Source organism: Condylostylus longicornis, unplaced genomic scaffold, assembly GCF_029603195.1.
Source record: "Condylostylus longicornis isolate FDR11 unplaced genomic scaffold, ASM2960319v2 ptg000048l, whole genome shotgun sequence".
Classification (NCBI taxonomy): Eukaryota; Metazoa; Arthropoda; class Insecta; order Diptera; family Dolichopodidae; genus Condylostylus; species Condylostylus longicornis.
In genome coordinates, this window is record NW_026578017.1 from 15,375,246 (window position 1) to 15,388,573 (window position 13,328).

At 24.7% G+C, this 13,328-nt stretch overlaps 1 protein-coding gene across 2 annotated transcripts in view; it reads left to right on the forward strand.

The window, feature by feature from the left end:
- The window catches only part of LOC129610852 (uncharacterized), a 58,090-nt gene that overhangs the window by 8,875 nt on the left and 35,887 nt on the right, over window positions 1-13,328 (forward strand). Inside the window, exon 2 of one of the 2 annotated variants that reach the window (XM_055523614.1) lies at window positions 10,122-10,447. The exons of the other annotated variant lie outside the window; for it this stretch is intronic. Coding sequence (XP_055379589.1) covers window positions 10,122-10,141 — 20 coding nt within the window. The 3' untranslated portion in view covers window positions 10,142-10,447. Of the gene's footprint in view, window positions 1-10,121; window positions 10,448-13,328 lie in introns of those variants that run through there. 2 annotated transcript variants of the gene reach the window in all.

Consider the following 13,328-nt stretch of genomic DNA (forward strand, 5'->3'; position numbering starts at 1 on the left):
TACCTGCACCGGTTCGGGTGGCTGCCATACAACTCCAACAGCAAATTTTTTATATTCGGCAAAATAATAAAGTCAGATTCATGAAACTTGGCAGTCATGTGTCCAATTATAGGTCAAATATACTTCTGAAGTTTTAGAGGAATTGCTTTACAGGTTCGGGTACCTACCATACAACTCCAGAAGCTAATTTTAAATATTTGGAAAAATAATAAAGTCAGATTCATGAAACTTGGCAGTTGGATGTCCGATTATAGATCAGATATATTGGTGAAGTTTTAGAGGAATTGCTTGACAGGTTCGGGTACTTGCCATACAACTCCAGAAGCTAATTTTAAATATTTGGAAAAATAATAAAGTCAGATTGATGAAACTTGGCAGTTGTGTGTCCAATTATAGGTCAGACATATTTCTAAAGTTTTAATGGGATTGCTTGGCAGGTTCGAGTAGCTCCCATACAAGTCTTAAAGCTTATTCTTAATATTTGGAAAAATAATAAAGTCAGATCCATGAAACTTGGCAGTTGTGTGTCCGATTATAGATCATATATATTTGTGAAGTTTTAGTGGAATTGCTTGACAGATTCGGGGACTTGCCAAACAACTCCAAAAGCATATTTTAAATATTTGGAAAAATAATAAAGTCAGATTCATGATACTTGGCAGTTGTGTGTCCGATTGTAGATCAGATATATTTGTGAAGTTTTGATGGAATTGTTTGACAGGTTCAGGTACTTGCCATACAACTCCAAAAGCTAATTTTAAATATTTGGAAAAATTATAAAGTCAGATTCATGAAACTTGGCAGTCGGATGTCCAATTATAGGTCAGACATATCCGTGAAGTTTCTACAGAATGACTTCACAGGTTCGAGTAATTGCTACACAATAACGAAAGGTGCAGGGTATTATTCAATCGGTTTATACCGACTGAAACGTTTTTACTTGTTTTCTTGTTATTTTCTCTTTGTTCTTAGAGTAAAAATTCTAAAAGAATAAAGGCGAATAAAAATTTTTAACAGGAATTCCGCTCTAAGTTAATAATAATAATGAAAGAGAAAGAGAAAAATAAGAATAAGGACTCCAATCAAAAGAGTGAGAAAGAGAAGAGAGGAAGGAACACAACAAGAAAAAAAAACAAAAAGGAATTTTTCGTCTTTTACATGTTTTAATAGTGAAACTTAAAACTATGAAATCCATAACAGAGAATATCAAAAGCAATAAAAGGAGAAGAGCATAATTGGAATAAAACAAAAAGTGGAACATTGTTCAGTTATAAACTAAAGAATTTTCAAAGAGATGTTGTATAGTATACAAAGAATACAAAGAAAATATGAAATTGGAAATTGGATAGTCAAACTAAAGGATATTCTCTTATTTATTGGATTTAGAAAAAATTGTCCGTCAAATGGAATTCTTGTTAGACAATGACACTTAAATTAAAAATTTTTATACGAGTAAATTTTTAATATTGTTAAATTTAGTAAATTTTCAAAATTTTCTAAATATAAAGGAATGAAGTGAAAAATAAGAATAAAGGTTTAATTATATTAAAATTAGTTTTAGAAATTTTTTAGCGATCATCATGTTAAATTTCGTTCTCATCCTTGAATGCACATTCCGATGCTTTCCAAAACATTCATTTGATCCCGAATATTACTATTTACTGTTCATGAATCCGTATACATATGTATATGTGAACTTCGGAGAAATAAATTTTTAAAATGGCAATACTGCATCGGCTTTCATTATTATGAGTCAGTTAGTTTTTGGATTTGGGATTCTGGTTTGTGTCTTTACTAGGCATACGAAATACTTATTTGTCATTTTTTTTTTTAAATTTAAAACTTAAAAATTCTTAGTAACCAATAATTTACGAATGAATAACGAAAAGAATAATACACCTGGAAAATAGTTTTGTTGCGTTATTAAGATGATACAAAATTACTACAATGTTAAAGAACAAAAAAAAATATATAGAATTGTTAAAATAAAGGAAAATAGTGGCAAGAAAAAAGGAAGAGAAAAAGGCCAAGAAAATTAAAATAATAAAAGATTCTTGCTGCCACTTGTTACTGCTTACAAGAACAAAAAATTGACTTTAGCTTGTAGCGTTTTAAATGCAAAAGTATTATAGTGAATAAAGTTTTTTAAAATTATCAAATGAAATGAATGAAAAAAATATACAGAAATACCTTCAAAAATAGTTTTAATTCTTTGGGAAAAAATCCTTTATAATAGTTGAATCCATCAGGATTTAATATTAAAGAAGCATAAAATAATTAAAATTTTTAGTAATAAAAATTATTTTAAATTTTTGTTATAGCCATTTTAATGCACAATTTTGAAACAAGGTAATCCAAATGCATTTTAATGAAGTTTTGGTATTCCTAATTTACAAAATTTCTAAGTTTCTCCATATTTTTTTAATAAAACGCATGAAAATTAAGTGCAGTGACGATATTCTCATATGAAGTTTCTTGTTTTTCAATATTGGATAATATTTTTCATTCGTTAATGCAGAAAAATTTTCATATTTTATAAAAATCCCTAATCATGTGGAGGTATTCAGGTGCGTATATTTTACATGCACTTTGAAGCACTGAGTATGAATTTTAAGCTTGTTTAAATTTACCAATAAGAATACATGTTATTTGTACTAAAATGCGTAATTTATTAACAAAATTTGTTGTATTTACCTTAATTTTTATTTCGTATAGGATTTTTCAATTAATTTTTCGCAAAAAAAAATATACACAATACAAATTCCTTAACGAATTAAAAATGAATTGAGTTTTAAAAATGCAAAAGCAAAAAATAAAAATTTTACCCTTAATTTTCTATCTTATTTTATTTTCTTTGTTAAAAGTTAAGAAAAAGGATATAATGTAGGTATTACGAGACTTTAGTCTTGAAATGAACTTTAATCCCAAAACTTTTACTTAAAATATAAGAAAATTCCTATATTGTAGCATCCTTTTTTTTCTAATTTATATAACAGTTAGCTATTTTTATACTGTACCTATATTAAATATAAAAAGGTTAATAACTTTCAATTACTTTCAATTGCATACATGTATACGTTCATTTACACAAAAATACGGATAAAGGATCAAATAAAATTAACTTAAGTAGAAAAATAAAATTAACTTTAGTTAAAGAAAGAAAAAGAAGAGTAAATAATGAAAAAAAAGCAGAAAAATAAATAAATAAATAGAGAGAACAAATCTAAAATTTACAAAATACAAAATGAAGATTAAAACGATACTTTGATGGTTTGAACCGAAAGGAAAATCAAGGACTTTATTGTGTGTATAAATTAAATGACTGAGTTTTGTATTTTTATGTTTATATACGTATTATATGCTGCGTGATAAAACCGTAATCGATTAAAGATACATAAAAAGAAAAATTAAAATAATTTTCGCTGAGTTTTCGCTAACTAATTTAAATTTGAATAGTTTAATTAATGGAGCAAATTTGTCGTGGTATATGCGCAATTTGGTTTATAAATGCAATATGGATTTGTTGTTGTTGTTTTAAATAAATTTATTATATTCGATTATTTGATTAACGAATAATATTCTGGTTTGATTGCTGTTTTTCATAATTTCGAAATGAATATGCGTAACAAGGCATTTGTTACAACGATAAAATCACGTAAATTTATGATAATTTTCAGATATTCAATTGAATTTTTGTAAAAGAGGAATAGAGCTTAGCCACAGAAATACTAATGTAATATTGAATGAAAGCTATTTGATCTACCATTAATAATATAGTGAACTAATTTCTAAATTTTTAGATTTGAACCAAAATTTAATGGAAATTTATAATTTGTGGGACTTTTTCTTCCATTTAATTTACTTCTGTCCGATAGCCCTTACCGCACCACGATCGTTTACAAAAATTGTGAATGAAAACTTGAAATTTAGATAATTTCGAATTGTAATTTCTTTATGTTACGTAAGATTAATTTTATCATTTTCATACACAATTCTATTTTAAGTTTTGGGTTTTTCATATTCAAGTGAAATTATTGACACACATATATACATAAATATTCTAAGCATTCAGATATCCACTTAGAATCTATTTTGAATCTTAATAATTATTTTTGTTTTGAAAGTTTAAATTCAATAATAAATAGCCCAGCTATTCTATTTTTTATATTTAAATTGTTTTCATTGAACGTCGGTGTATTCAATTAAATAATTCTTTTATTAAAATTTAAAAGATTTCCCATTTATAAATATTTGAATTCAATTAGAAAGTTTTAAAATAATATTTGTTAAGATATTTTAAAAAAATTTTATAATCAGCTTTTAAGATAGCTATACTTTGTAAATTAATAAATTAAAAATCAACCCCTAACTTTATGCAATTTTTTCTCTTATATATTTTTTTTTCCAAAGTTTTTAATAAGAATTTCAAAAAGACTACAAAATAAAATAATTTCACTCATGATATTTTCTAAAATCATTTTAATTGAGTTGAGAAGCTGTCGTACTAAAATTAGAATCGAATGTCAAAACAATATATTATACTTACTTTTGGATTTCATTTTATTTTATTAAAATATAGAAGAACATAAAAGAACTCTTTTCCTTTTTAAATGGAGAAAAGGATTATTTTTCAAATTAAAAATCTAATTGATATGAAATTCTTAAATTGAAAATTTCTAAAGTAAATAAATTCTTTATTTAAAAAAACTTTTAATAAGAAAACTATAGAAAAACTGTTTTTTTTTTCTACTTCTAATTTTCCCATATTTTTTTGTATTTAATTCTATTAAAACATTTTTGTTATAACCGCAACACGACCAGGTAATATTTTCTAGTTTTTTTCGAGGTAAATATTAAATAATGGCAGTGGTCTTTTCAATTCCTCGTTTTATCTATTAATTCAATGAATTCATTATCAAAAGCAATTTAAATATTTTATTTTTGCTTCTCGATTTAATTTCCTTTACTGTTGTATAAGTGAAGAAGGAATAAAATATGAAATCCTCTTTTGTATATCATGTAGAAAGAAATAAGCTGACAAAAAGATAAAAAAATTATGGATTTGAATATTATCAGACTATTTTTTTGCAAAGCTTTGATTTTTCATTTTCAATTTTTGTATTTGAATGCAATGAAAAAAACTGGCCTTTTCTATTCAAATTTCAATGAAAACAATTAAAACGGATGCAATTTTTCTATTTTTTATATATATAGGTACTAATCTAAGTCTGGTATGCTTACCTATTTTCATGCTTTTTATAAGATGGCATACGTGTACATGAATTGAAAAATGGAATTGAAATGTCAAACAGTTAACTACCATATATTACAATTGGATTTCGAACGATTTCAAACTGCTTTATTTTCCAATCAAAAGATAATAAAAGATATTCCAATTAAAATGAAAAAGCAGATTTTCAATTTTTTTCGAATTAGTTATTAACTAATTCACAACACCTAGATGCGCATCTATGTAGATACATATGTATACAAAAAAATTATTTTGCCTGTAACTAATCAAGAAAATGTTTCCCTATGTAATTTGCGAAAGGAATACTATTAATGCCATCTGTTAGTGAAATTTGGGTTTAAGGTAAAGTTTTGAAAAATTTTAAAATATGACAAGCTAATGTTATTGTTACGCGTAATAAATTCTAAGTTGGTGTAAAGTAAAATGAAGTATGAATAGTTATTTATAATAATCTTTTATTGCTACTCAGGTTAGCCGAAGATAATGCATTGAAACTCACATACAAACAATTTTCTAGAAATTTCAAGAAAAAGTATATCGTATAGATTTAAGATCGTCGCAATCTAATATTAAAACAAATTTAGTAGGAGCAAAAAATTAAGGGTAATTTGTGCAGTAAATTTCATAAGATTTCTGCAAAAGGATTTTTGATCATCCTTGAGGTTTATTGCATGGGAGTTAAAACATCACGACGTAGTATTTGGCTTTGATATTACTATCGTTGTATTTCACTTAAGATATAAATTTGAATTTATAGTTTTAGATGTTGAAAGCTTGTTGAAATTGATTTTATATTGGGAATATAAGTACAGAACGTTATGAAAGTAAATGAAAATTAATTAAGATTTGACTGAAAATTCGAGCTTTTGGATTAAATTACCTAAATGTTATTAAAATAAGCGAATGCCAATGAGAAATTTTTTGAATAATTTGGGTTAGCAGATTTTTTACGGTTTTGGTAATAGCAAAATATACATATACATAATATGTAGATAGTACATATGTACTTATACAGAAGAAAATCAAATAATTTATTTTTGATTTTACCGAGATTCATTTCATACCACAGATGTATACTATCAAGATATTTAGGTTTTGTGAGTGGCTGTATGTTGAAATGGGAAAATTTTACATTTTCAGACGTCTGATAGCAATTTTTTTTTATAATAAATTCAATTACTTTTAGAATAAAAGGTTTACATTGGGCGATGACATATATAATCAACGTGAATATGAAGAAAATTTCCGAAATCAATAAAACCTATTCATTTTTAATACAATTTTTTCAACCGCATTGCATTCAATAAAGGAAGTATTGTTTTGGTATCAAAATCGGCATGTTAAAATTTTAAGGTTTAATGTTAAAAAAGAAGTTGGTGAAAAAAGGTGAATTGATTAATTTTTGGAATAAAAATTATTATGTTGGTTGAGGTAAATTTTATATTTTACGGCTATATGGGATTTTTAAAAATTTTATATTGGTTTTTATTATCAAGTTTTTTTTTTTTTTGATTTTTAACAAGCCAATGGATTGTTTCTGTATTTTTAGAAGCAAAACAACTAATCCTATCATAATATTAACCTTATGTTATAGCTCAAGTAAAATTGTATCCAATCAAGGGAAATATTTTTGATCCACTTCTTCTACTTTTTTAATACAATCACATACAATTACGGTCGGTCATGTTTTGCTCACATCAGTTTCTTTTTCAATTGCTTTGACATCCTTTAATATTTTTTTTTATTATTTCTATTTTATCATTTTACTGTATACTGATGATCATATCCGACAGGATTACTGAACCTTATACTAACCACATAAATTTTTTTTTATCTATTTTCCTTATTTAAACTAGTGCAGAGATTCAACAGAACATTTTCATATTCTATTTTCCGTTATTTTATTTTTTCTGTTTTTCAATTTCTTTTTGTTTATTTTTTGTTTTTTTTTTTTTTAAATTGAATAAAATTCAGAGAGAAAGAAAAAAAAATAGACGGAAAAATAAATTAGAAGAGTGAAATCTGCCGTGACCACACTTGCCACTGCATCACAACTTTTTTTTTCTATTTTCTGTTAATAAAAATTAAAAAAGTTGAAATAATAAAAATAAAAAAAGAAGATGTGGAATACATATAAAAAACTAGAAGGGATAAAATAAAACTTTATTTTTTATCTGGAAGAACAAATAAAAAGTTAAAAATATTAATATGAAATGAAATTTTGTGGGGTCTCAATGACCTCTTTAACTTATTTTGTTCAAGTTTCCTCAATATAATGAATAATGTTAAAGATCATCATTAGAAGTGATGAGTTTAACGTGATTAAGAAATCTAAATCTTTTACTGATCCTTTAAGATTAAGGAATCTAAATTTCTATAAGACCAATCATGTGCAGGAATTGGGCTCAGAAGGATCAGAAATAAATTTATGTATGTAATGACAAAATACATACATGTGGAAGTGTGTTATGGGTATACTATGATCAAAATACAAAAACTGACGCCACTTGACGCCTAACAATTGACAGTTGACATTTGACATTTGAATTTGACATTTGATATTTGACATTTGACATTTGATATTTGACGTTTGACATTTGACATTTGACATTTGACATTTGATATTATTTGTAATTTGATATTTGATATTTGACATTTGACATTCGACATTCGACATTTGACATTTGATATTTGACATTTGATATTCGACATTTAACTGTTGACATTTACCATTTGACATTTGACGGTTGACAGTTGCCTTAATTCCATATTTCGTATAATAAAAATTCTCCATATTCTCAAACTATTGTTTATTAAATGAAAATATTGTTGAAGGGTAGTTTAAAATTTATTTTGTTCAGTTCATATGTTTATGTTTAATTGTATGTTTACGTTTTGTCATTTCGAGAAGTTGAAATTGTTTTTAATTTTGGGAAAGAGAGCAAAGTCAAAAAAATAAGGAGAAGAATAAAAATCAAAAAACTTCATAGTGGGAATTCTCTCTAATTTTGTTGGTTTTGCAATTTGCACTCCCTTTAACAAAAAGAAATACTAAAAAAGTAAAAGTTTATTTTGCTGCTAGTTTTTTAAAAATATTTTCTAATAAAAAGAAAATTTCAAAAACTTTACCGACTTTTTAATTTTATTTTCCTATTATTCAATGTAGACAAAATACAGGTGTCTTATTTGTAAGTTGAAGTAGGAAAAAACATTTATATTACATTACAGTTCAACAATTAGATCTTTATAATGTTAATTTGAAGCATTTCAACATACACAAATACTAATAGAATAATTATTTTTATTTTGCAATTGACAAAATATCTGGGTTCTCGTTGAACTTAAATTGTATTGTAAAGTAAACTTTGATTTAAAAATATAAATGATTCCATTAGAATTGAGAACTTGAAAATTGATTACTCGTCGAAATTTGAACGTTGTCATACTTACCGTATTACGTTTAATTACGGTTGTTATACCAAACATTTATTACGTTTCTTTATAAAGTTTGATTATAATAAGCATAAATTTTTAAGGTCGAATTTTGCAATTGCAATTAGTTATAGCACCATAACGAAAATGATTTAATACTTATATTAGATTCACGATAATGACGGCAGCCTTTAAAGTATTTGATGATTTGATGGATATAGCCGCAGTCGTTATTATGAAGTGTACAAAAATTTTTTAAAATTTCATGTTCATTTTTCTAAATAGATCAAAAAATAAAAAGAAAATACTTGAAAAACTTTTTCTATTTTTTCAACATATATTTTCTTGGTGATCTACAGTCATTTATTTGTTTACATTTTATATGCCATTTGTTTTCGAACATTCTTCAGAGAATTCCAGTTAGTGAAATAGTTTTCGTGAAAGTTTTTTAAAGTTTTTTTTTTAAATTAATTTTTCAGTTCCGTTGGTTTTTCTTTCTGTCTGGTTTCAAAAATAATTTTATTATTTTTTCTTCGATAAAGAAATAGGAAAAAAAATTTTTGATTCTATGTTTAGTTCTTATGATGCAATTTAGAAAATAAATAAAATATGAGGTTACGACGCAAGGAGATAAAAAAGAAAATGAATTTTCCAATTATTATATAAGGCAAGTATTGTGGTAGACCAAAAAAGTGATCTAATTAGGTTTTCAATTTTCTATAAATAATTTTATTTTTTTAAGAGCTACTTATCCTTTAGACTTTTTAAAGAGGCTGAAATGTTGTTTAATTTAAATATAAGGTAGATTTTTAAGAAAAAAATTGTTAAAGTTTTTTAGGCATCTCATGTATTTGTTTTTCCATTCATTGCAGTGTTAAGAGCGAAAATTATTAAGTGCCCCTTGAATGATAAGTGGAGTTTTTATTCTTTATAAGGTGATTTACAAATTATTTAAAGAATATTTTTCTCAATTGTTATCATAACCACAATAACTGCCAATCTAGGTAAGATACATGAAAGTTTACTGGACCAATTTTAACAAGTGCAAAAACGTGAATTTTGTAAAATTTAATAAAAACAGTTGTTGTTTTTTTTTAATTTAAAAAAAAAAAAACGTATCAAAATATTGCATACATTTAGGGGCAGTGATTAATTTTTCGCTTATCACTTAATTGTAATGTAGTGAAGAATTTAAGAAAATCCTTTTAATTTACGAATTAACAGTAAATTTTAATTTTCTTTTAATGTAAATGATAATTTTTCACTTATTAATTACATGGCTGATTAACAATTACGATATTGTATACATAATTATGATACAAATTAAAAATTAACTATAAAAACATTGTCATAAATTTATTTTGTAAATTTAATAATAAATTTTTGTGCTTATAATTACAAATTTATGTAAAAAAATTTCATTTTTCTTTTTTTCCAGGTATACCACATATTTTTTAAACAATAATTCAATTAAAAGCTGCTTTAATGTTAATTATCATTAATTTAGTTTAAGAATCATTCAATTTCCGCAAATATACAGGTATGTACAACAAAAAAAAAAACGCAATTCTTTGTGAGTCTAAATTATATTCATGAGTATACAGTGTTGAAGTACCGATGGATTTCAACATACAAGAGGAAAAATAGAAAATGTTACTATACAATAATGTAGTAAATTCGCGATGTAATAAATTTTTTAACTCGAGTTCGAAAATTTCGGATACTCACATCGTATCAATACCTTCTTTACCTAATAGAACTTTAAATAATACAAGATCATTGACAATACTGTTGGGAGAAAGAGTAAACATTGCTATCAAGTTCTTTTGCTTGTAATTTGTGAAAAAAAAATTCAACTTTTAATACTCAGCCTTTCGCAATTCGGTATTTCATTTAAATTTTTATAATAAAATTAAAATTGCTTATTTAATTGTTGAATTAATAGCTAAGTTAGAGATTCTATATATTAAAATTTTTTAAAGTTTAGTGTATAGTTTAATCAACAAGTTCAAAATCTTCATAAAATTTTTGTTGGATATTTTCTAAATTGACGAAATTAATTTAAAACCTGCATCAATTAGCAAATAACCACTTTAAGAAGACCAGTTTAAAGTAGGGTTTATGCCAGAAATGTTTTTGATTTCAGTAGGGATATTTCGTTTTCACAAAGAAAATTTCAAAAAGTGGAGGTAAAATTACAATTTTATTAACTATAAGGACATTGTAAGAAAAGAAAAGATAAAATGTATAAGAATTTAAGGATTGAAGTTAGAAAACAATTTAAAAATGTGAAATATCGTCGTATCACACTTAATAGCTAATTTGAAGGATTAATCACATTATTCGATAAGGGTATCTAAAAGCACATTGCCAGCTTTCAGTTCCAGCAGAATTTTGAAAATGCGGTTGATTAACAATACAACAAACTTATAGACCGAAAATGTAAAATTTTTTAACGTTGTTTTCAATACTAAAGAACGTATAATAATTTTTTATTTTAATAATTTCAATAATTTTAAATTAGTAACTTAATTAAATTTATTAAAAAAAAAAAGTGAGCAATAAAATATCAGAATTGTTTTTCTTTTTTCATCTTTTATACAAATAGTTTATTGCTTCAATAAATAAAATTTAATTCGAGTAAAAATATTTTTTTTAATGTTCATTTTTAATACCACAAACATCGTAAATTTAATTATTTAATATAGTGTATAAATTAATTAGTTTTTTTTTTAGTTTATTTTCATTCCTGTTGGAAAGGATTCTTTCCTGTGAAAATGAATTGATTTTTTTTATAAATTTTGCTTTTTGTATAACTTAATGTTAAAAAATAACTAAAATTAGTGGTGTTATTTTATTGAACTCAACAACTTTCAAGAAAATTAAATTATACAAGCATCATTGATGATTCAATTAAAACCTCTTTGAATAGTTACCTGAATTGGAAAGTAATTATATAAATTCATTAATAAATTTAACACTATGTTTATAATATTATGATATTAAATTTAATTAACATACAATATTTTTAATAGAAGTTTTATTAATAAATTATGTTGGTTCTGAGGCTTTTTGTTTGATTTAAACAAATTGAACTGCTGTATTATTTGAGCTTAATTTGGTATATGTGTAGTATTTTTACCTCGTGTAATTTAGACAGAAGGAAATGTAGAAAAAATGAGTACTTGATTGAACATTGGTTACTATTTAAATTCTTAACTCCAATATTATACTTACACTCTTTATATAAGGATATAAAAAGAGAAAAGGGATTATTTAGTTTAAACATTGAGTATTCTGCAAATAATTTGTTTCATTCGAATTCAATGGCCCTCTAGTTTGCTAGTATATTGAAGTTTTACTAAATTTTAAGCAAATCATGTGATTAGAGTGGTCGATAGAAGAATATTTCACAGTTTTTTTATTCATCTCGAATTTTAATATTAAAAATCCTACTTTGATTCACTGAAGATAGCAAATTCTTGAATATATTTTCGTTTTTCTTTCTAATTCCTAAATATTTTTCACTTGAATATTACCTATTTGACAATTTATATTAAAAAAAAAAGAAAAAAAGTGAAATTTATTTTCATTTTATTGGTGATCGTGCTTGGTATTTTGTTTCCTCCATACAAAAAAATATACAAGAACAATAAGAAGAAGAATAAAGAGCAAACAAAGTATCCAAAGGGGCGAAAACACAATTTTAAATTAAAATACAACAACTGGTTCCAAGTATTTATGCTCAGGCTCCCAGTTAACTTTATTATTTTTTGCTTTTTTCTTATTTAGATGTGCTTTTTTTATGCTCTGTACGTTTTGAAAATAAATTAAAAATTAATTTCATTCCATAAAATTTGTTCGCATCGCAGAATATCGTAAAATACGCAATAGGGTAACTTTGCCAATTTTTTTCACATTTACTTTTTTGCTCTTTTTTTTTATTTTCTTTTCTATTTGGGTTAGCAGTTATTTGCCGCATTGTTTTATTTTATTTTGTTTTTCGTTTTTTGCAAGTATTGTTTAAAAGTGCTATTCAATTAAGGATATTCAATTTATATAAAAGGATTAAAAAAAAACTTTGGTTTTGTTTTTTTTTTATATTTTTCTTTTTTGTTTTTACTTATTAACTTCTTCCACAGTACTGGCCCAATAATAATTAATAAATTTTAATTTATTTTCAAATATTTCTATGGAAGTAACTTGATTTCTATATGATGCATATTTAACCCGATTTCACTGTGGTGATGAATAAATGGCAAGATTAATGCAATATCCTTATTTACTATAACCTTGTTGTATTGATTTGGCGATCGTTAAACTAAATGGAAAGTTTTATTGGCATACTACACTTGTATTGAAAATTCAAGTGGTTTTATAATGTGATTCTGTCTTTTCTTGGATATGGAATTCGCAAATTATTCGAAAAATTTTAATAATTTCGTCAATAAGAAATAAACACTCTTACCTTGCGTTGTATTTTATCGTATTAATCTATTTTTTAACACATCTGAATCAATATGGAAATTGATCATATATGAATTCACAATTTGGTGTAAATGACTAAAAATCAATGAAATAACATTAAAGTAATTGGATATTGGATGAAATGGAATGATAATTTCTGAAAAATTTATGAAAATAT